Source organism: Diadema antillarum, unplaced genomic scaffold (assembly GCF_040938485.1).
Source record: "Diadema antillarum isolate AM-2024a unplaced genomic scaffold, OU_Dant_1.0 scf00000060, whole genome shotgun sequence".
Taxonomy (NCBI): Eukaryota; Metazoa; Echinodermata; class Echinoidea; order Diadematoida; family Diadematidae; genus Diadema; species Diadema antillarum.
Window position 1 is genome coordinate 839,180 of NW_027270949.1, and position 26,288 is coordinate 865,467.

General features: G+C 38.2%; 1 protein-coding gene across 1 annotated transcript; it reads left to right on the forward strand.

Moving 5' to 3' along the window:
- Positions 1–322: 322 nt before the first annotated feature.
- Positions 323–23,675, forward strand: LOC139716065 (protein white-like). The gene is made up of 17 exons (XM_071627618.1): positions 323–551; positions 4,645–4,693; positions 5,281–5,476; positions 5,997–6,068; positions 6,889–6,978; positions 7,724–7,890; positions 8,565–8,739; positions 9,882–9,971; positions 10,589–10,617; positions 11,282–11,387; positions 13,513–13,650; positions 16,366–16,458; positions 17,030–17,165; positions 18,440–18,545; positions 19,573–19,673; positions 21,830–21,903; positions 23,568–23,675. The coding sequence occupies exons 1-17, from the start codon at positions 323–325 to the stop codon at positions 23,673–23,675; spliced, it is 1,959 nt and encodes a 652-aa protein (XP_071483719.1).
- Positions 23,676–26,288: the final 2,613 nt, after the last annotated feature.

Below are 26,288 nucleotides of genomic sequence, written 5' to 3' on the forward strand. Positions count from 1 at the left end.
CCTTGAGTCGGGGTGACACATTGGGAGGGTAACTCACCAACATGCTACCTTTTTATTCTTTGAGCGGCAACACCTTTGTTTGAACACCGCTATGGATGGAATATCACTCTTATAGTTCATCCTAGTTTGACGCCATTTTGAAAAGCGCTCAAAGCTAGACATACCACGTTGCTTGATCGGCGGCACTGTGTCGGCGGCCCAATGCTCCATGTTGGATTGGCATAGAAGGTGTGATTAAGTTAAGGGAAAATTGTATTCATCATTGTTTCTCGGAAAGGAGAGATATTCTGGACATTACTGGGCTGCGACGCCAAAATACACCATGAACCGGGGCATAGAGGAGGTGCCCTTGGTACCACTCGTCAACGGGGCCGCACCCATGACGAATGGACATCATCGACCGCGCTTCGCCTCGTCGATCACCGTGCCGCCCAATCTACAGCTGACCCTTTCGTGGCAAAACATCGATGTGAACCACTACCCCTCCCGGAGCTGTCTCGGACGCCTCAAGGGAGAAAGACCCCCCGAGGTGAAACGTATTTTGAAAGGAGGTACGAATAGTATGTCATGTCCTATCATGTCTATTTCCTTGTCTGTCTATTCCCTCGTCTGTCTATGTGATAATTCGTTTGCGGGTCTAATGATAAATATATGCAAGCTCTATGACTGTGATGTGCAATAGTTTTAAAGTTTTAATGCAAAACAAGCTAAATCCATTCTGCTAAGTTGAGATATTTGTGATTAAAGCTGCTAAAGAACAGAGAAAATAAAAAGAAAATACAGGATTTTTTAATCGTAACTTCTAGAATATTCCTAGTATGTTACAAGTGAGGTATTACTGGAAGGGTTTAATTCTGCTCTATCTGATGATTGACTTTATACTCTGAAATGTTAAAAATGGCGCTCAGCTCATTCAGCGATAAAGTTCTTCATATATTGCCTTCTTATAAGAGCTGCAATATTATAAGAAGGCAATATTACACGTTTGGCATCCTCGCGGGAGTTAAAGCTCCCCAAGAGATTACAGTACTTTCCGCGACGGGCGTGCATGAAACGCTGAGGAAAAAATATTGCCGGAGAGGATCCGAAGATCAAGAAGATATAAATCCCAAGAGACTGTCAAGTGTTAAATTATTGAAAAGATCGGTTGATTTGATTGATAACTGATAATCTAAATTACAACAATTACAACAATAGGCAAGGCAAAAGTTATATTACACTATGGTATATACACATTTCATTCTTTTCTCGTTGGCAGCCAGTAAATTATCTATTTATATTTCCTGCTGACGTGATAATACATGTAATATAACTATTACGATTCTTTGTATTCTATGTTTTCTATGTATTCATTTTATGTAGACTATTGTTCTAATACATGCCCTATCAGTACTATTGATATTCATTTAACGTAACTGCACGATGAAGAATGGAAAACTAATGACTTACTGGTTTAGTGAGTGCTGTCGTTCCATCTTGTCATCTCTTATAGGACGTGTGTGTGAATAATAATTATTCATCACACAATATGTATGTATTGTATGTATGTATGTATGCATGTATGTATGCATGTTTATGGAGACATGTTTGTGTGTGGCTGTGTGTGGGTATGTGTTTGTATGCATGTATAATACGTATTTTGTATGTGTGTGTATGTCTGTCCCATGTTTGTATTTTGCATGCATTTTATGCACAACCAATGTGCTCTCATTTTCTTTGTCCTCTGTCCTCAATCTTATCCATGGAATGAGAAGAGATGCCCTAAGAGTTAAAGCGTCTATATGATTTTTTTTTTTTTTACAGTTCGTTTCCCCATGGTTCGTTATTTCGAAATGAAATGAGGTTCGTTAATCCGATCATGAAACAAAGTTCGCTAATCTGAAAGCAACATATTAAAGTCCGTTCTTCCGAAGGTTCGTTAATCCGAAAATGAAATAAGGTTTGTAATTCCGAAAGTGAAATAAACACCATTTAGTGACAAAGCAGTGTTATCGATTATAGTTGAACAACAGAATAGTACGTAATGAAACTTGAAAGACAAAACACACACACACACACACACACACATACACCCACACACACAGACATGTTTATGAACACACACAAATCCACACGATATGCACACTTGTTGACGAAATAAAATACAATCGTAATTTGTAATTGGGTTACTGACGGAAAAGGAATATTTTCTCCTCCTCCTCCTCCCACGCATGCCATACTTCCTCCTTTTCTACTTTTTTTCCCTTCATTTTTGGATTAACGAACCCAATGAATAACAAAATTTATTTCGATTACAGATTAACAAACCTTTGGAATAACGAACTCTAGGAATGACGAACCTTATTTCATGCTTTGATTAACGAACCTTCGGAATAACGCGCAAAATGTTGGGAATAGCAAACCCCTTTTTATTTGCAGATCAACGAACCTCTGTATAGGAAACTTGTGACATATTTAGGAATAACGAACTTTTGGAATAACTGATATAACCGTATTTCATTTTTGGACTAACGAACCTTTGGAATAACGAATATTACTCCAATTTTTAGTATAAGTCAAGATTGCCTCAGGTCTTCAAAGTACGGAGCGAAGCATTTTCACGAATAGCACATTGCTTAGAGGAATTTTTTTTTTTTTTTTTTAAATGGGGAAAAGAAAATCCAAGGTTCTACACATATAGACCTATACAATGTTTGTTTGAATCTTTGTTGAATAACTGGTGCTGGTTTACGACATTGCTTTTCAATCTTAAGGCAAAGGTCAGGCCATGTGAAGCTATTATACTTATATACACTCGCATACATCACTTATCAAACACATGCAAGGTTTATGTGTTTTCGAGATGTATTACTTTAGTTAGACGTAAATTACTGGAAGCTTCAAAACGCAAAAAGTGTGACGCATCACTGCCATGCTTTCAACAAGACTATCACAAGGCCATCGTCTCCAGTGTAGGTCCCTATGGCCATGATTTCCTTGGCAAGGAGTTGGGTCGCTGTAATCTTAGATCATGAAGTTTTATCTATTATTTTTTAATCTATCATTCCACATAGAACCGTTGCTTTGATATAGACACTTCTGCAAGTTAGTTGTGGGTACACCGAGTAATCATTAAAAAGACGAGTTTCTTCACATTTTTCAACGAAATCGTCTAGATATATTTCACAAACGATACTGACAGGATAATTACTTTGAATGACTAGATTCTTGGCATGCTTGGACAGCTTTCGTTCTATTTCATGACGTCATTTATATATCAAACTGTCATCCTCCAAAAATGCTGGACAAATTAAGGCAAGAAGAATTTCATGGCATATTTTCATAGGGAATCCTCCCCCAGGCTAAAACGAAAACTTCAAGATCCTTCATCATCGATCATAGCATTTCGCGCTCAAATTTTGTATTTTATATGCGGCTGGTGATGATATAAAGATATGATGGTATATAGTCAGAAAGAAAAAAAAACGAATGAAAGAAAGTCAAGGAAAAGAGAACTAACAACATGGTCATCTCTTAAAGGAATGTAAAACCTTTAATGTGTAGTTAAGCATGCGACGGTAAATTCACACGACCCGATTTCGACACGACTGGTTTTAACACAATAGATTGAAAGCGGCCTCGACCAGTGACATCCATAGAGCGTGCTTATCCTTTGTGGGTCGAATGTAATCGCTCGAGTAGCGTGAGAGCGCGTCGCGACGTGTGTATGGCGGTACCAGCATCTTCCGAAAATGCCATGTCATGCATGTGCATATACCATGTTTTTCTCGATACGTCACTACGTGTTACGTGCATACCGATGGTATATTCACACAACAAGCCTTTTTTCTCGCAGGACTTGATCCTAGACTATACCTACCTATACATTCCTTGACACTGGAATATGGAGGAACGCTGAGTCATGTTTCAATGCGACCCGCTCGTTACGTAATTTTGGGGAAAAATTGCGGAATCATGAGAAACTAAAGATGGCAAAGAAGGAAAAGTCAAAAGAGGAGTTTAACCCCATAAGCTATGTTAACACAGCATAACCATGCATGTGCAAACGTTTTATAATACATTGTAATACTTAAACTGCACGCAAAGATGTGTGTGTGTGTCCTTGCGTTTGTGTATGTGTGTGTGCGTGTTCACTTCACTGCAATGCTTGCTGATGTAACATGTTTTATGTGTTTAACGATGCGAATAAAGACTTTTAAATGTTTTGCGAATGACAATGAAAGATTTTTCCTGTTCTCAAAATATAGACAACCTATAGTTTGACATAACACAATTTTTACATGGAAAAAAGACCACTTGTGATCTATTTATTTGAATCTTGTGCTCTTCACGTTTCCATAGCCAAACAGCCAGATTCTTACATTAGCAAGAAAAAGGTTACACAGGTCTTACACTCACACAATGTCATGCAGATACACCCACATGGATAATACAAATGTACTAGTATACAACCAAATGTGTGTATGTATATTATAATTATGTATGAATATGCGAATGTGAGTTTGTTTGTATGTTGTATGTATGTATCTATCTCTATATACGTATGTATGTTTGTTTGTGTGTATGTAGTATGTATTACTTTCCTTATTTATAACCGTCTTTATAATCTTCCTCATAATTTTCCATGTCATACTTCGCTCGCAGTAAGCGGTGTTGCTGATCCGGGTACACTCACGGCGCTGATGGGAAGCAGGTAAGATACTGGGACAGAAGCTGGTCTTCATAAATCTCGACAGGTTTCTCAATGTTATGATGGCAACGAATACAACGTATTAGTGCGATGTCCTGGAAAAGAAAAGAAAAAAAAAGATAAAAATGGATAGCAATGCTTTACAAAAGTCGATCTTGTATTGAATGGAAAAAAGAAACATCAAACTTTTGAACAAGGCGTTCCAGAGCAAACGACGAGGCATTGTAAGGAAAAAAATGGAGCGCTATAAATCGTCGGCCTCATGCCAAAAGGGTCTTAACACCATAGACTTTGTACACTATTAGTGCCCTTTTGGCATGAGGCCGACGAAATATTGTTTACAACCTTGTCTTTGAGAAAGAGGTTTAGGAGAATATAAACTTGCCACTATAGTCTCATCACATAAGTCTGAAGTATTACTACAAATTTTGTTTCTTCAAGCTCGGGGTTGTTTCAATCATCATCTGGATCAGTATTTATTGCCGTTGTCAGTATCCTCTTCGTTGTCGTTTTCATTGCCTTTGCTCTCGTGGTCGTTGTTTTAATGAGCATTTTCTCTCTCTCTCTCTCTCTTGTATCAATTTTGGCAGCGGAGCTGGTAAGACAACGTTGTTAAACGTTCTGAACCAGCGAGGCCTAGCCGGCTTGGAGGTCAAAGGTAACGTGTATCTGAACGGCATTCCCATAGACGAGTACGGAAGGTCAACGAGCAAGCTGATTGGATACGTGCAACAACATGATATACTACCGAGTGAACTGACCGTCCGGGAATATCTTACATTTTGTGTAAGTATATCTACCGTAACCATGGTAACCATAATCTAACTGGCGGGAAATTAACAGCTTTGAAAGTTGAATAGATGTTGTGAAATGAAATTTCGTTACACCTATGGCAGAAGGCAAAATACAAAGTCAAGTCATTAGTAGTTATTTACGTCTTGTATACAAGACTTACAACCAACTCAACAATTAAACTACCCATCAATGGACGTCATAACTATTGCGTATGAACATTATTCTGACCCAACAATTACTTTGAATATAATGTTGTCCATTAAACAAAGTGTTTTCGTTCCTTTTTTTTTCAAAAATGGTGCTGTATGTTATAGATATCAATTCGTCAACCATTGTATCACGAATGTAAATACAAACGGACCATGACTGAATTGAAAATGATAAGCAAAACAAAGCGTATTCCGTTTATTTTGATTCTTAGTATATATTTCAGAAATGGCGCCTAATCGGTTGCTCGAAGCGACAATTTCTCCTGTATTTAAAATTACACAACCATTGTTCGTTCCATCAGGCTACTCTGACGATGTCGAAACATCTACCACAAGAAGCAAAACTAGCCAAAGTCGACGAGATACTTGAAGAGGTGAGTCTTAGTCAAAGTAAAGATTGAACACATGAGATGCGTTCACGATTCAGCAAGATTGTAACACTGCCGCTGCGTGATCAGTTAAAAATTAATACAGCTTACTGAGTTAAAACAGTTTCTGACTCACGAATTTAAAATGTGTTTTGAAAAATGAGGGCAATGAAAACCTTGTTGGAAGCTTCATGCCACATATATACGATACTTAATAGTTATGTCAAGGTAAGGTAGTCTGAATATTGACCTGCCATTGTTGTAATATATCTCATCAATATTGTTTTGTTTTTGATTGATTATACTGAAAAATCAATATCTATCACTTGTCACAGATATTTTCGTTTTCTTTTAATATTTCACTCGGACTTTTTCAAAACCATCTATATTGTTTTTTTGCCGCAATGAGAGCATTTACGAGAGAGCATTGTCCAAACTGAAGATAGCCTTTTGATTACAAATTACGCGAGCGACATACAAATCTGTAACTCGCATTAGATAATCCTGGTGCGGAATGATTACACTTTCGTTGCTGTGCTTATGGAGCTGAGCGTAAAACAATTGATTACAAAGTTTAAGATGCAATAATTCCCTGTTTTCTTTTCTAGTTAAGGAAGTTGTGTCTACTTTGATCTGTGTGTAATTACTCCATCTTGCCAAGAGAAAATGAATCATTTATACATACCTAAGTGATTTCATGAGATTACATTGATTTCTCATCGAGATACACGTTTGACATAATATGTCAATCAACATTGCTATTCTTACTGTAAACCTGTTCTAACCATGTTATACCTCCTGTTTGGTTGTATTGATTCATATTTAGTTTTCGTTACGGAAATGCGCGGACACAACGATCCGAGGGAAGCAGTCCGTGTCAGGAGGAGAGAGGAAGCGGGTTTCCGTGGCAACCAAGGTATCACCGAATCATACTCTCTCCATCTTCCTATAACCTGTTAACACTGGGAGTAGAAGATATATATATATATATATATATATATATATATATAGATAGATAGATAGGCAGGTAGATAGATAGATAGACAGATAAATAGACGGACATGACGGATGAGAGACTGACTCAAATAGACAAAATGATAAACAGACAGACACTCATTATGTATTATATATTCATATAGATAGATGAATGGATAGATAGATAGATAGATAGATAGAAAGACATTCAAAGTAAGGGAGAGATAGAGGAGAGATAGATTTATAGATAAAGAGGAATAAATAACTTAAGGCAGATATGATTATTAAGAATAAACAGAAAATGTAATTGGGATACCTAAACGTCCTCGTACATGAAAAAAAAAAATCCATTCATTTCGAAAAGGAGAATCAAATGGCAACAAGAGACTTAAAATTATCCGTCCATCAACTTCCTGTATCTTCTTCTTTTCCTCCTCCTTCTTCACGTACTTTCTTCTTAAACGTTGTAATAGACGTCAACATTATTATCATCATCATTATGAATGATCAAGCATAACCGGTAATTGCGAGCAATTGTATAGTGCCAAAAGCAGCTGAAAAGAATAACAAGATTGTAAAACAGAGAAAGTTGCTGGCAGTAATCATGGTATACAAGTATTATTATTGATGTACGATATATTCTTATATTCTGTAATATTCTTGTCGTAACACCTCTCACCCGGAAGCTGTTCGCTGAACCAAGGTTGCTGTTTCTGGACGAGCCAACCACGGGACTGGATTCCTACATGGCCGCCCTACTGGTCAAGAACCTGAGAGATCTAGCGAGCCAGGGATACAACATCATCTGTACCATTCACCAACCTTCGGCTGACGTCTTCAACTTGTTTGACCAGTACGTAACTCTTGACCAGGAAGATGATGCCAGGGTTGACCAATGGGGGTCAGCATATTAACACGCCAGCATGAAATCACGAAAGTTATCTTTTTTCTCTCTCTCTCTCTTTTTTTTTAAATTAAAACATCATAGTCAGAAAAAAAATTGTCATCCATCAATTTGCCTTTAATAATGTTTGACGAGTTTGTACCTATGCGCAGTCAAACTTGCCTTATAGCGACCACTAAGGCAACAGCCATATGTAATATACGGCCACTAAAAAAAAAAAATCCTCCAAAAAACAAACAAACAAACGAGAAAAGCGCAGTGTTATGACACCCTGATTGGTAACCTGTTTATAACAGACATTTTTTTTTTCGTTTCCTTGGGGTGGCCGCTACAGACAGGTTTGTATGTATGTTTGTCTGTGTAAGTGTTTCTTTACATGCGTGACTTTGAGGCAGCATAAAACAACAGTCAAGGACAGTACTATTGCCTGCAAACAATATGAACACATTCTAAGATATTATATATGTATATTTTTTGGTGATAATGCAGATTCAATTTCGTATTCTATATTTTTGATGATTTCAGTTTCTAGATTTTGGCTATTCTCTGAATGCCCTTTTTATACATAAAATAGAACCCAGCAACGTTGAACATAAACGTCCTTTTGATTTGTCTACTTCCAGGCTTCTGCTTCTAGCGGACGGGACCATCTCGTACTTCGGGCCGCAGCCCGATGCTCTCTCCTACTTCTCGGGGATAGGGTACCCATGTCCGGATGAGTTTTCTCCCGCCGACTACTTCATTGCTCTACTCGCTGTTGTTCCCGGCCAAGAAAAGGGCTGCCTTGAACGCATTAGGGTATGTTGAAGTCAGACTAGGTGATGTTCGTTATTCCAAAGGTTCGTTAATCTGAAAAGAAAATAAGGTTTGTTTATCCGAACGTTTGTGGCGTAATTTCGACCAGCTGTTGATGGTTCGTTATTCCTGAGGTTTGCTCATCAAAAATTGAAATGAGATTCGTTATTCTGAATTCTCGTGAATTCTAAAACGAAAATGAGGTTTGTTGATCCGAAATAACGGACCTTCGAAATCACAAACTGTAATGTGGACTGTAGGAGTGAGTGTACTTTGGGTCAATCACATCAATTATCTTGCAGAGTCAAATAGTAATCATCTGCCATTGCCGTACAATTAACTTTGTCAAGAATGGGCCTGCTTTGAGAAACGTGTTAAAGCTCAGAGTATATAACAAAATGGTGACTTTGATTGTTGATATTGTAGAATGACACAATCATCCTCTAATCCCCCATATGAATTACCATTAAAGGTTTTGCAATCGCTTTGGGTGTATCATTCTGTAATATTAAATGGGTTAGTCAAATACCGGTTATTGATTGACTAAACACAGTCACGTGATGGAGACACATTCGTTATGTTGCCCATGTGCGAACGTTTTTGTAATGTTCTCCCATGGGAAAACATTTTCACGTAAGGCCTAGGACCGCGCGCGCACAGTAAATTTGGTTCTGCAACACGCGAGCGATCGAGTGCGTTGTGCTGGTGGTTGACGTTGACGTAATTGACTAACCGATATAATATCTGTAACAGATGATGACTTTTGTTGTCGGGAACATGTACCAAACATTCCACCCTCAGGGTTTGAAATGCTATTTCGGAGGCTAAAAGTCCCTCGACTTCGTCTCGGGACTTATAACCTCCCTCAATAGCATTACAAACCCTTCGGGTGGAACATTCGGTATTTTCCCTCCCCCGCCAATCATCATCTATATAATGTTCCCTGCCCCGGGCGACATCATCTATGTAATGTCGTATCCATGGTACCAAGGCCATCGCATAGGAATACACTCTATAATAAACACGTACATGCTCTTAGCCAAAGGGCCTCGTGGGGTACAAGGCATATACTCCGTTATTTAGTGTAGAGTAACATATTCAATTCATCACGTTTTTATTTTGTTTTTCCTTATCTCACCATACAGCGGATAGCGGATGAATACACAAAGTCCACGTATACCGACAAGGCGCGGCACCGTCTGGCTATTGAGCTGGAGAAGAATGCTGTGGTGGAAGTGAGTACGCGTATAGGGGGTACTGATAATCAAGTGTTGTATGACGTCATAAAGAACTATCGAGCGAAAGTACGCAATAATATCTACTGCTTTGGGGCAACAAGTGCTATGCTTCTCGGGCAAATAGTTTTAACCGTTATCTGAAATGAAGCAGTCAATATTTGTTTTATATGCGGCATCCTAAATTAAGACCTTAAAATGACGTTGTCCATCCAGGAGTCAGTAAAAATTACGTGAAGTGTAATTTTGCAATGCGCAAATATGAATATGCGCGCAAGATATACTTACGTGCAGCTTGAAAACCCGCCAGCCGACTTCCGGGCAATATAGCGAAAACTAACGACTACACGTTGACCAATCAGAATCGAGGATTCATCAAATTAATGAAGTGTAATGATATGTAAAACAGAAAGTAATGAAATTATAGGATATTACATCATAGATTATTTCATGTCTATTTTATGTTCTCTAATTGAAATAGAGTACGGAGTAAGGATTCGCTGGCACTGTAATTTGCAAGTGTGTTAGAGCGTGCGATTAAACCAACATTTTACTCCTAAAATCTCTGACGAATACTCATTCATACGTATTGCCCTTTTCTCTGTCTTATTTTTCAGGATATCATCTCTGAGGACCAAGAAATGGGGTAGGCAATGAACAGACGCAAATGTTTGCCTCTTTTTTTTTTAGTTCTAATAGAAAGGGAAAACTGGTCAATAAAACTGCAGCATGATTCCAATACAATGCTGTCTAATTACTCAATAATATCGGATGACTTTAAAGCTCTATCTTCTTATGTACTGCATATTTTGCTTCACCAAACTTGACTTTCCATTAATTGTTTCTCGCCACGAGCCATCTCTGCTGCTTCTGAATCTTTCCTCTTAAATGAGTTGGAAAACTCTTCATAATAATCTTGATGTCTTTACAATTGTTGAATAAAATAGGTATATCGTGCATTGCTGTTGTTGTTTTAATCCGAGCGAGAAAGGTGATAATTTATGTAATTTCAATCCTAGTGCACTCTTTGATTTGAGTTCAGTATCATTTGTGGTTCTTTGATGTTTCGACTTATGATACAAGTTATAATGATAAAGTCTTAATTTTCAAGGGTATAGCTTTTCAATGTTACCACTACTTTTCCTGAAACTCAAAAATGATTTTTTTTTTTTTGTTGCTTACTAAAGGGCGTATAATGAACATACATTATATTCAGATTTATCTTCTTATAATTCACTTGCAGTTGCATCATGCTATCAAACAGATTAAAGCGATTTATCAAGCAAGACTTGTCCTTGATTTCATTTTAGATATCAGGCGGGATGGTTTACTCAATCACGGCTAATAATCTGGCGAGGGCTGATCTATTTCCGGAGGAATCCTGCTCTGCTAAAAACGAGAGCCTTGTTTGTGGCCGTAAGTCATCATCATTATCTTTATCATTTTCATTATCATTCTCCTACTTCTTTTTCTTCTTCCTCTTGTCATAATAGTAATAATGATGATGATGATAATAATAATAATAATAATAATTATTATTATTATCAATATTATCATTATCATTAATAGTAGTTGTAGTGGTAGTAGTAGTAGTAGTATTTTGGGATGTATTTCATGCAGGATAATCACTGGGGAATGTCAAATGCTCAAAAGTAAGCTGCACTCATGATAATAGGGAGCTTTAGATTTTAGACGCGCGGCGGTTCAAAGGGAAAAATAACATGATCTGAGCGTGCGCAGTAGCGCGGGTCATTATACTGCGCACGCTCAGATCATGTTTTTTTTTTCCCTTTGAACGTCCGCGCGTCTAAAATCTAAAGCTCCCTAATGTACCGAGGACGGTCCCATGATATTTGCTTCTGCGACAATTGCTCCCATGAAGTATATGCACCCTAAGCAAAAAGTAATTTCTACCCATAAACATTACCCTAATCCTCACATCAAACTATACCTAAAATCATTATTATCACAACCCTAATCCTCACCCTTTAAATGCTTGGAGAAAATAACAGCAGAGATATTGTCGCAGAAGCGAATGACGTGTCAACACCTAGGACTGAGTCCCATTCAAAGGACTTGGTAGTGAGGACGAACACCGCGCCCAAATGTATGGCCGGTGCCACTACTTGCTAGGGATTGCTATGGCCGGTGCCACTGCTTGTTAGGGCGGTGAGTTGGCTCAGTCGGTTGCGCGTCTGCCTCACGATCGCGCGGCCCGGGTTCGAACCCGAGTCTGGACTGAGCAATGTTGTGTGTAAGCATACTGTCCCCTCTACCAAGAGGCAAAACACTCTGTCCCTCGGATAGGACATTAAATGGAGGCCCAGTGTATGAGAGAGTAACAACTCATGCACGTAAAAGATCCCGCTTCATTCATTCATCGCAATGAGCAGGGTGTTTAACCCGGTGAAGTGGTCCCACCTCACATCCAACTGGACCCCATGGAAGACCAGCTAAACGTAGCTGATGAGCTATCCAGCAATCTTCTCAGATGGAAAATGAACAAACAATGTCGAACCGCAGATTTGGCAGAGCCAATAATTGAGGATCCTTTATCTCATCCATTGAGCTACATCAGCCCACTGCAGCAGGCTAAGTATTCATTATCATTAGTGGGTATACGGTATCGCTGTATAAGTCACTCGAAAATTCAACGCGCACAAGCAGAAATAAGCACACCTTTTGTTTATATCAACGAAGCCTGAAGTTCCCGAATTACTTTACCAGCAACAATGTATCCTAAGCGACATGATCGTTAGGCCCTCCGTTGTTTATGAGACTAATTGTAAAATGCTCCTGAAAAGGCAAAGTAAGCGCATAAACGCAAAATTATACATACACGTGTAGTTACTTTTGTCACTGTTTTGCCAATTCGCTCGATACATGCCGAGTGCAGGGCATCATAACATGCTCAGTGTACGTAATGTGGACGGAAATAATACTTTTTAATGTTCTAATAAAAAAGACACAGTCGTTTCATGTTTCTTCTGGCAAAACATTACCTTCAACAACTCGTGATCTTTACTTGGTAATAACCTTTGACTTCGTATTGTATTCTGTCCCCTCACTCTCTCTCTTTGTCTCACCTTGACGATTCTTAAATAATTCTCAAATAGAACAAATTATAGTCTATGACGGGAGGGTTACAGTTCGATATTCCGAAGATTCGTTTTCCCGAAAGTTCTTTCGTTTATCCCGATGTTTTATAATCCGAGGCACCTTCCTTTTATTTTTGGATCGACGAACGTCATTTCATTTTCGGATTGACGAACCTTCGGAATAACGAGCATCATCCAACATGAGGATCATGATTTTGATTTATTTTACCTTGAGTGCAACAAATTTTGTGCAAAATCAAGTCAAGAAGTCCCACAAATGCCTCGTTTATATGCATCACAAAAAGTACATCATGGTTTCATATTTTGATAAGTTTAATTATATAAGTTCATCTATTTAGATAGGTTACCTGGTATCTGTAGGCGATACTTTATGTGGTACCCGTATGTTTTTATGAAATTATCTGTCTCACCATCTTATACAGTTCATGTGTCTAATCATGGCGTTGATATTCTGGAACCCGACCGCCACCTACGACCAAACTCGAATAACTGCCGTTCGTGGCCTGCTCTATTTCTTCTGCGCCAATTTCACCTTCGTCAATGCCGCTCGTATGCTCGTGGTAAGTTAACTCTCTCATCCTCAAGAGTCCAGTTATATTATAGGAATTAGGGTTCCAAGGATTAACAAGTCTGTCTTTTTTTTTAAAGGACACGTCCATCTTCACAGGCTTGTGGACTGAGTGAAAGCAGCAATATTAGTAGAACACAGCAGTGAGAGTTTGAGGAAAATTGGACAATGGGTGCAAAAGTTATGAATTCTTTAAGTTTCTGTTCAGTCACTGCTGGATGAGAAGAGTACCAAAACTTTTGATGTCACATGTGCACAACAATATAAAGAAAATAGGAAGAAAAAAAAATCAACATAATTTCACTTTTCTCGCCTAATAAAAAACACACACGTAACTTGCCTCTTTCAGAAGGCAGGGGAATAATTTTAACCTTAACAATACGTCAGTGACAAATCGAGGAAATGTGCACTTTTTTCAAAAAGTAATTTTTTTTGGTGAAAATCTCTTTTATTTCCCTTATATCACTATCCGCATGTGACATCGTACATTGTAGTAGTCTTCTCATCCAGAAGTGACTGCACAGATACTGTAAAAATTCATAACTTTTGAACGGATTATCCATTTTCCTTAACCCTAACTTACCTGGGGGTGGGGGGGGGGCATAATGCCCCCCCCCCCCCGACACTTCGCGCGACATTCTCCGCAACGCGAGAACGCATCCACATGGCGATTCATGACAATTTACCTGAAGCCTTGCGACGTCCGGGTACGCGGTTTTGAAGTTACGCAACATTACGTACGTGCATGTCACGCTGAAAATTGCTAAAAAACGTGATTTTGTGTACAAAACCAATGCAAATCAGGTTTCTATCTGAAATTCGTAATTGTATCATTTTTACTTTTTGTGATTAAAAACAATTAATTTTATGTTTCTTATGACTGGAATAGTGTTGCCAATGATTCCCGTTGAAAAACAATAAAAACAAAAAGTAAAAAAAAACAGAGAAATACGTAAGAAATTAAAAAACAATAAAATATATAAGAAATTAAAATTTATACCATTTTTTTTTACCTGAATTAAATCAGAATTTACCAACGAGTCCTCAAGCAAAAAATTTTGAAGATTGGGGGCTTTATTTAATGATTTCCAGCCAAATTCTAATTTTATGCATAAATTAACGTAATTAATTCTTATAAAATAAAATAAAGCGATTTATTGAAATTTAACAACACAACCCTATAGATTGCGTCATGAGTGACGTGTGTGCCAATTTTGTAACGAACGCGCGAATCGCGGCTGAGATCATAAGGGGGGCCATCATGCCCCCCCCCCTCCCCCAAGACTTTAAAGGACAAGTTCACCTTCATATACATGTGGATTGAGTGAAGGCAACAATATTAGTAGAACACATCAGTGAAAGTTGGGGGAAAATCCGACAATCCGTTCAAAAGTTATGAATTTTTAAAGTATCTGTGCAATCACTGCTGGAGTAGAAGACTACTACAGTGTATGATGTCACATGCGTACAACAATATGAAGAAAATAAAAAGAGAATTTCACAAAACTTGACTTTTTGAATAAAGTGCACATTTCTTCAACATGTTACTGACTTATGTTAGGGGTAATATTATTTCCCCTGACTTCTGAAAGAGAGAAGTCGAGTGTTCTTTTATTATGTGAGAAAAGTGAGAATATCTTGAATTTTCTTTATACTTTCTTTATGTAGTTGTACTCATATGACATCACAAGCTATAGTAGTCTTCTCATCCAGCCGTGACTGAGCAGAAACTTCAAAAATTCATAACTTTTTAACGGATTGTCCGGTATTGCTCAAACTCTCACTGATGTGTTCCACTAAAATTGCTGCATTCACTCAACCCACATGTTTATGAAGGTGAACTTGTCCTTTAAGCTCACAATATAGCCCAGGGAAGTTAGGGTTAAATGCTCACTGATGTGTTCTTGGTGCATTTACTCAATCCACATGTATATGACGGTGGACTTGTCTTTTCATTCATACATGTTTTGAGTAACGCAAGATACCCATAAACGCTGCGTTTTCCTTGCCTTTATACAAGATCACACAGGATATTTATTACTTGCTGAAATGAGAGAGAGAGAGAAAAACATCTCATGTTATTCCTTAGAGCCAGTACTGAGTGATGACAACCCTTATGCCATCACATTTTTCTTTAAGAATTTCATCTCACAAAAAGATATTGCTTTTTTCTACTTGCAGATTTTAAGACCAGTAAATGAGCATTTTCAGTTTCATAATTTTGGGATATTACCCATGCTGTTTTCATACATGCAACTGATCCGAATATATTGGTTTTGATTTGATTAATCAAATGATATCTTTGTAACAACTGAATACACATTGTAACACTCTCTTGCAGGTTTGACTATGCATCATAGTACATAAGAAGAAGAAAAAACAATATAGTACTTGTGCCTTGCTTACACATTAATGGTGATACTCTTATGCCATATGGCACTGGCGTGGTTGCTTTTAACACGCCTGTGTTACAGTGACTGGGAAAGTGTGTAGAAATAAAAACATAATATGCAGGCTGAGAATGAGGGAAACTTTATCGCTTTTATCATCATCTTTTTTTTTGGGGGGGGGGGAGGGATGGGGTGGGGGAGGAGATATTGAGTTATTTATATCATGTTACAGATCTCGATCTCCTCTATTATATTATTATGGTGACAGTTATGCAAAGGCTTGGATGACAGACTAGTTTTCCCGTTTTCCGTGGCAGGTTTTACCCGGAGAGCTCCCGTTGATGATTCGCGAGCACCTTGATGGCATGTACTGCATCAGTGCCTACTACTTCGCCACGCTTATCTCTCAGGTAGGCAGGCAAATCAAATCATTCACTGTCAGGTATCCTTCCTATTCAGGAAGCACGTCGTGACAATAGGTATAAACTTTGATTTTTTTTTTTAAAGAAATTTTATGAAAACTTTGGGCCTAATACGAACTGGTTTTGACGAAAGGTTTGGAGTTTGGTCCTCAGACGACTTGAAATAACATTTGGGCTGCAAATTACATTGAAGTTAGAAACTGAGAACCAAAGAAGCCAAAAGACAAGCATACCTTTGGTATTGTAATTTCTTATGAAAGAAAAAAAACGCAAATGAATAAAGCGTTAGCATTTTCTGCTCTGTAAGTTGGTGATAGTGTGATGTTAATTGTCCAAGACGTTTTGTATAAAACAATCATTATATCATTATTATGTATTATAGCACGAATTGGCAGATCACATTAACGCAGAATTTTTTTAGTTTTATTCAAGACTATTCGACAATTATGTCTTTGTCACAAAGCTAAATCTGACTCGGGCAATCTCGAATGAATAGAAATCTGTCACATGATCGATAATCTCTTCATCATTTTTATTTGACCTCTGTTCACCTGGTTAGTGTTCACTGGGCATCACGCTGATGGCACTATCTGTGACGTCGGTCTACTTCGTGGGCGGGCTGGAGCCCCGTGCTGACACCTTCTTCATCTGCCTCGGTATTCTCCTCCTCTCCTATTTGGTCAACGTCGGGTTCGGTAAGTAGTCTCCTGTGTATCTTCATTTCATTTCATTTTCATTTTATTTCAACACGGTAATTAAAAGGAAACTTGCTCAGCCATCGGCTGTATTCTGCAAGTTAGTGCATGTATACAAGATTCAGTAACAGCGTAAAGCAATGATTGAAATAAGAACAAAAAAAGAGGAAAAAATCACGAAGAAAGAGAAAAGTATATTTACATATAACAGCATATGAATAAAAGAAAATACAGACATTTACAAGAGATTGATATGAAAGAAATGTCAATAGAACTCATCGCGTAACATAATAGGAAACGTTATCATAATTGATATGATGTAATATGATATATAATGCAGTGGATATCAAACTACAACTGCTGCTGTTTCAAATGAAACCTGAAATTACTAAAACTCATTATCTTGATATTATCTGGGAAATCATTCCACACTTTACATCCCCTGTATTGTAAACTCCTACGTTTAAAATTAGTTGAAAATCTACATTGGGCAGTCCTTTGGTCCTTTGGTTCTCCGGGATTATACCGGTTTCCTGAGTCCCTGATGGGTTCGTGGGTTTCTGAGTCCGCGGGTCACTGTGTCCGTGGGTCTCCGGGTTCATGAGTCCCTTGGTTCCTGGGTCTCCGGGTTCCTGGGTTCCTGATACCCTGGGCCCCTTGGTCTCCGGGTTACTGGTTTCCTGGGTCCCTTGGTCCCTTTGTCCCTGGGCCTCATTTTTTACTGGTTTCCGTGTCCTTTGCTCCCATGGGTCTCCACATTACTGGTTTCCTTGCCATTGTTCCTTGGTTCCAAGGTCCTATATTTTCTGGTTCCCCCTTGGTTTCTTGGTTCTTGGGTGTCTTGAAAGCCTCTCAACAATGTACAAATCATAATGATGATAATCACGATAATTAATACAACTACTTCTAAAACTGCCACTATTATTGATACAAACAACATTTGCAATGGTAATGGTAGTGAAAACAATACTAATTTTGTTTAAATGGTGAAGCTGATGATAATGGTTGATTACATTAAGGCGCCCGCATGTTTGCAGTATATCATACATAACTATTGATTATGATGATGATGATGATGATGATGATGAATGTTTTTATCATTATCATTATCGTTATTATTATAAGTAGTATAATTATTATTGTTGCTGTTATTATTATCACTTTTATTTAATGTGATTTCGCAAAGAGCGTACTCATTCCACCTTTCTTCCAGTATAATGTTATCAACAGATTCTGAATTAATTATATTGATTGATGTCTCGCACCTTTCCCAGTTGCCATGCAGTCGGCCCTATGGGAGAAGCCAGGGCGTAGCGTGACCCTGACGGCCCCTCAGATCTTCGTCATGAATGTTCTTGGTGGATTCTACATCAACCCGAGGTAAGCCACCATGTCGGTCCAGCTGATCATGGAAAATATCAAGATACCTCCATTTTTTAACGATACTCAACTCAGTAGTGGTTGCTGTTTGCCTCTTCAGGCTTTCGTTCCTTGAAAAAAAAAAAATCCTGTTAAAAGTGAACATCACATTTTTCCGAGCGAGTCTCGTGACGCAATAACCCGACCTATCTTTACTGACCTGTCTCTTCTCCTTATTCTTCTAAATGACTACGTCATAGTTTCTTGGGTTTTTGTTTTGTTGTTGTTGTTGTTGTTGTTATTTTTTTGAGGGGGTGCTGTTGTATAGACGGTTACAGTTTTAGGACCCTAATCTATATGCTCATGTTGATCTTACCGTAACAGGAAAAATCACACTGACAGCAAGTCAAATTGGAAGTCTGCTATAGCTAGAGAAGTCAATATGTCAATCTCAATTTCCCGGCCTTCATTTGCGTTGATTGATTTACTAGGTCTATTTCATATCTTACAGTACATAACAGTACGTAGCTAAATTGAGAAATTCGTGCCCTATCTAATATGATTATAATTGTAGTATGCACAGGTCGGTTACATCAGCACGGTGTCGGAAAGAGCATTTGATAATGGCAAGAACTGTAAACACTGCTCCCGGCTGCTCGACTAATAAATTTGTGCGCAAACTTTAGATGAAAGGACTTCATGGCACCTATAATTACGTTGGTTTATTCTACACGACGCTGTGCCGTAACTATGATGCACATTATTTCTGACCGTTTTTGTCCGCTCCTAAAAGAGGAGGAGGACGAAGAAAAGTAAGAAAAAAGGATATAAAGTTAAAGAAGAAGGTGAAAAAACCAACCCGAAGATGATTATAAAGAAGGAGGATAAAGAAGAGAAGGGAGAGAATAAGATAATCACGAAGAAGAAGAAGGAGAAGAAGGAGAAGAAGCAGAAGAAGAAGCAGAAGAATCTAGTAGGTCTTTCTCATGAAATCGTCAATATGATGTTTTCATTTGGAATGTTTTTCCCTTTTCATTGATGATAAAAGATCGATTGCCACATACCTCCTTCCGATCCTCTACATCGATTGGGTGCCCTGGTCGTACGAGCTTCTTAACATCAACCAATGGGTGCACGTGAAGAGCATAGGTAGGTACACAATGTTGTGACGTCATCGAGTCGTAGCGATGGAATGGAAATGAGGCATGCGAATGAATGGGAGATATCCGAAGGTCTAATATTACAATGCAGGTTTTGAAAGATCATAAAAACTAGCAATCTAGCAGGCTAAACATGCTAGATGAATTATAGTTTGACAAACCAACATAAAGTGAAATATATAGCAAAAGAAGAAATGAGAGAAATAAACGCTCTTGTGATTTCGAAGAATGGCTTGGGGAAAATGGTTTTATTTTGTGTGCATTCCATAGAATGACCTATTCTCCAGCACCTTTTCACAGTGTTTCCAGAGTGCATGTGCCGAAATAGTAACTGTTGCGAAACACCTTGATTTTTAACTGATATAGATAAGGATCTGCAGGCAGCATTCCGAGTATGTACTATGGTAGATCAAAATACCATGTTTACAATGAGAATGTACCGATCAACACACAATGATGTGAAGTGACACTTGAGCAGCCAGATAAAGATATTTAACACATAAACATTCTGCCTTGAGCTCCTATTCTGTTCTTTGTTTTTTGTTACTTGCAGGGGCGGATCCAGGAATTCTGTAAAGGGGGGGGGGGGGGGGCGTAACTAATATTTCTGGTGCCACTCCGGGTTTCATTTCATTTTTTCTTTTTATTTCTTTTGTTTTTTTACAGATAAATAAAAGAGAGAATAAATAAAATGAGAGAAATAAACGCTCTTGTTATTTGGAAGAATGGCTTGGGGAAAATGGTTTTATTTTGTGTGCATTCCATAGAATGACCTATTCTCCAGCACCTTTTCACAGTGTTTCCAGAGTGCATGTGCAATTATGTGAGCCGAAATAGTAACTGTTGCGAAACGCCTTGATTTTTAACTGATATAGATAAGGATCTGCAGGCAGCATTCCGAGTATGTACTATGGTAGATCAAAATACCATGTTTACAATGAGAATGTACCGATCAACACACAATGATGTGAAGTGACACTTGAGCAGCCAGATAAAGATATTTAACACATAAACATTCTGCCTTGAGCTCCTATTCTGTTCTTTGTTTTTTGTTACTTGCAGGGGCGGATCCAGGAATTCTGTAAAGGGGGGGGGGGGGGGCGTAACTAATATTTCTGGTGCCACTCCGGGTTTCATTTCATTTTTTCTTTTTATTTCTTTTGTTTTTTTACAGATAAATAAAAGGGGGCGTGCGCCTCTTGCGCCCCCTCTTGATCCGCCACTGCTTGCAACATTGATTTATTTGGTTGTCATCACCAAAAGGAGTGGCAGAACGGGAGGGGGATGCAGCATTCAACCCTCCTTTTAGGCCTTCAAAATTAACATAGAAAAAATAGCAATAATGATGAAAAGAAATCAAAACAGAACACATTACTCTCTTTAAGGTTTTGTCCGTAAAAGTTCCGCCGCCTCTGATAAGTGTCGCAAATTATCATTGTGCGTGTTTATACAGGAGCCTCTCGCATCGGCGCGGATGAGCCGGTATTTTACCTCCCGCATGAGCGCTTATTTCTCGTGTTTATACAGAAGTCAAAATACCGGCTCATGCGAGCCGATGCGAGCGGACCTCAGCTGAACCGGACCTCTCGAATTTTGGGGTCAAGCATAGGTCACGTTCGCAGTGCAGTTTATTGCATGATGGGAAAAAAAGAAAAAATCAAAATCAAGATAGCGCCGGCCAAGTCATCAGGACCACCAAGCTTGAAGGTCATTCTTGTAACGTTCCTCTTGACAACCACCCGGCCAAATGATCAATTGAAAAAATAAACAACGAAAATAATGGCGCAAACAAAAATGAAAGAATGGGACTGATTCTGCGGCGATCGATTAATATCGATCATGACAGATATTAAAATACACGCTTTCCGGTTACCTCTCGAATTTCGGTCGTCTGTATAAACACACAGCAAAATACGCGAGGCTCCTCTCGCATCGGCCACCTCAAAAGGTGGCGGACGGAGCCTCTCGCATGAGCCTGCATTTGGCGGCGTATGCCGGCATACGCCGTGTTTATACAGAGCAAAATTCGAGAGGTCCGCTCGCATGAGCCGGCATGAGCGCGTATTTTGCTTCTCTGTATAAACACGCTCATTGTCTCTTTAATTGGCAAGTTTCTAACCCTTTCTTTGAACGATCTTTCTACAGCTTGTGAATGGTCCCAACCCGAATCTTGTCTGCCCAATGGACAGGCCGTCATGGAGACATATGGCTTCTCAGTGGTACGTAACCCCCCCCCCCCCCCCCCCCCCAACCACCACCACCCTCATCCCTACCAACAACACGAAACAACACTCTTAAAACATCCGAGTCAGAACTGACCCGGAACTGGGTCCGTTGAGGTCACACACCGTTTCGGGTTAAAAATGACTTGGAATTTGGTCATGAAGACCCCGGAATGGGATCACCCTGACCCAATTCATGACTCTGAATGGGTCATATCTGACCCCATTCCTTGTCATTTCTGACCCGGAACGGTGTGTGACCCCAACGGACCCAGTTCCGGGTCAGTTCTGACTCGGATGTTTTAAGAGTGAAGCAACTCATTTTTTTTTTCTTGATTGATTGTTGTTCAAATCTAACAGTTGAAACAGATAAATGAATAATTAAAATATCCTTATTAAATATCATTCCACTAAAATGAAAAGCGAATACGAGCAGGCGATATTTATGCATATACGCAAACATAGGATCCCGAGTTCTTGCCGTTCAAAGGACAAATTAGTAACTCTAAATAAAGCAGAAATACTGGAGACCATCATCATGATAGACGCTTGACGAGGACTATTGCCTCATGAGAAACAGTATGAGAAACAATCGACTGAGCATAGAACAGACATACAAACTAAACGAAAGACAAGATGAAAAAGCCGCGTTAACAAATCTAGAGTGGTGATTAAAAGATAATTATTGTATATCACGTGTTCCACTCTTAACCGTTCATTTCAAATTGGCTGTCCAGGTATAATTTTTCGACCTCTAAAAGGGCACGTTATTACCTCCTTCGACTCTGCTTATGTAATTCATCATTAGTATATTTTCTTTGGATTCGAAAACCTATAAACTTATCAATCGTATGCGTGGCTTTGTTCTTGCGATTTTTTTTTTGCACAATATTAATGCAGGAACTAGTATAGTAGCACATTTTTAACCTTTGAGTCAAGCTGACGAGATTATGTTTTTGATAAGTCATTTCATACGTTATGACGAGTATAGTTTCAGGGTTGAAAGGGAAAGAAAACGGTGCTCATAGGATCTTTACGATCTCATGTTGAAAGGAAATCACACATCAACCGATTTTTGCGTTGATGTATTGTGTTGGAATAAAAATATATAGGGAATCGTGTTGGATTTTTTTTTTCATTTTAAGTTTAAATGCCTGTATCTATTTTTAGCTGTTGATACTTTTTTTTTGATAGATAGTCAGCGACTGACTTGACTGCATATATATATATATATATATATATACATATATATGTATATATATATATATATATATACGAGAAAGAGATAGAAATATCCAAATCGTTGAAATCTGCATACTCCTACACGCGGAGGAGATATTCACAGAACACCAACAAAAGTATACCAACAAAAAGAAAAGTGTGTATACAAGGCTACAACCACAAGAAGATATCTGTGTATATGAAGCAATACATGAGATTGACAATTGTGTATATAAGGCTGCAACCTTAAGAAGATATCTACACGCAATATATCAGTAAATTTGGTTCCATGTTTATGTATAAACAATATTTCGTCTAAACTGCAAAGATGGCCAGCATTCAAAATATTATGTAGTTTCATATTCATTAGACAAGTCATTATCGTTATTATTCTCTTTTATGATGTTCTCACACCATGATTATCTTTCTTTTTCCCACAGTCGGACTACACAACGGATTTCCTCTTGATCTCAGGACAGGTCATCGCTTATAACGCCCTCACGCTGACCATTCTCAAGATGAAGATGAAATACAAGTGGTCCGGCTGAGAACAAAAGCTTTAATCAGAGGGCTTGGAGATATTTGGACCTTATCTATACCTCACGTCAGATAACATCTCTCCATACATTTTTCTCCTAACAGAGAGAGAGAGAGAAAGAGAAGAGGGAGAGAACGAAGAAGAGACAGAACGATATTCTTGGGCAACGATAAAGTTTTTTTAGTCTTTTGTTTGTTGATAGAATGGGTGGAGTATATAGAATGATGTGTATTATTCCGAAGGTTCGTTAATCTGTAAATGAAATAAGATTCATTATTCGGAAGATTCGTGTTTCCAAAATACACAAAATCCGTTTGCTAGCACCTATATAGATGTTCGTTAATCTGAAAATGAAACAGAGTTTTTAAAATTCCCTACATATCTGTTCCGTAATTTCGAAGTTTCGTTATTCCCAAGGTTACGCTTGGGTGTTGTTAATCCGAAAAGAAAAGAAGGTGCGTACTGATAATAGCTAACGAATATTCGGAATTACGAACCTTATTCCGTTTTCGAATTAAAGTCACCTCGGATTAACCAGTGATAACGTACCCGTTTTTTGTTAGTTAGTTACTTAGTTTGTTTGTTTTTGGATTCAAGGACGTTTGGAATGATCAACTTTATTCACTTTTCAGATAAACGAACCTTCTGAATGACGAACCTTTTGGAATATCGAACCTTCGAAATAACGAACTGTTATCGCGGTAGATAGGGTCCTTTAAGACTAAGAGGAGGAAGTTTCGTTCACTCTTTTAAGTTAATTGTTCTTAGCGTGTTTGTTGACAGTCTCGTTCTCGTAGTAGTTACTGGGGTGTAACTATCTGGGAAAATGCTTTAAAGGTAGGGGATACCTTTTACAGACCTCCCAAAATGCAGCAAAACATTAAATATGAACCTCAGGGGACTTGTTTAGGCCGCTGCTGAGAAATTTGGAAGTCAACAGTTATCTACAATTTGAATAATGCACAAAACTCAACTACTCAGTAGTTCTGTGTGTCAGCCACACTTAAGCCTTTTTGTTGCAGTCTTCTGTATTTCTTATCTATAAACACAAATCTAAAAGTATAAGAGCTGATGTAATAACATATAGTGTGTGGCAAGAATGTACATAGAAATTTTTGTAAGTTTTGATGAACTTTCTTCGCAAAATATACATGATGGACACACATGCAGTGCATGGGTCTGCAAAGGTAGCCTAGCAATGTACTGGAATTTACGGTGAGCCCCGAAAAAAAATCAATTCAAAATCTAACGGTCAATAAAAGTGTACTAAATGTTACCCTCCACTTTAAATACTTTATGGGAGTTTCTAAAATGATACTCTCTTCAACATACCATTGTATTTATACAACTCTTCATTTAAGGCATGCAAATGGGATTCCCTACCTTTAAAAGGTGACTCTCTTCGGTAACTGGTATTCTCGAAAGTGCTGATTAGGGATATGTAATTGTCCGTTGGAGAGACTTTACCAAGAGGATGAATATGTCATATCACTTGGTGGAATCAACCGGAGATGGTAACCTGACATATTTCTTCAACTTCAACCTTGAGGACACAAAAGTGGTAACGAAAATTTCATGTATACAATGTAAACCTTGCATAATAATCAAAGTTACAGGGTACACTTAAATCAGTCTATGGAGAATGTGATATTCACATTTGAAGCTTATTGAAAAAAAAAGATACGAAGGAAAATATAAAACAGCATTAATCATGCTGACTGTGAGGTAGCTACTCAGAAAAGAAGTCAGCACATACACACGCATGTATACATGTATGAAACATACATGCAAAATCCCTCAAATCAAAATGACTACAAAAACTCGGACTTTCTCTGTGAGTATCATGCTATTCCCAAGTACGCAACAAATGTTTTTGCTGCCCAGTTTGTCTGATAACACCACCAACAAATAAAGATCAATGGGTTCGAAAGAAATGAATTTTCTGCTTTAAGGATTTCCAACACAACTTACCCTAAATTGACTTACTTCGAAGGCATGTAAAAATCAAGTATGCATAGCTATCTACATTTTTAACGTTACATGAATTACCTAGATATAGTCTGTATCATTACAATAATATTTGTAAAAAGTGTGTTATTTTCTTTTTTTCTCAAATTTTCCCTTCAATGTGTAAAAGAGAAAGTCTGAGATATGCAAATTGCATCAGGTCACGTGTGTATCATACCCGTGTATACCCGTGAGAAGCAGGAAAGAAAAGAAAAGTATGTGAATTCAAAAATTGGAACACTGTGTTTCAGTTTTATGTGTATAATGTACATGACAACTTGACCGTTACATAGAGACTGTATTAGTGACCATATTTATCTTCATTGATGTTATGTGTATGTTATTGTGCAGGAAAATGACTAGCTTGAATTGCTAGCAGCACATTTTCGTTGTATCATTTCATTATGATCATCAGCATTACATTTGCGTTTTTATAATGTAAAGCACAGCAAAATATTCCAGTCAGGTTATCTTAGAAAAATAAACCTTCGAAGTGCACTACCAATTGACACCTGTTGTGACTCATTCTTCCTTTTGTCTGAACCTAATACCTTACACCATGCAGAAAAGTCGGATAAGTACACTTTTCAGGATTGTTTATATATCTGTACGTCAA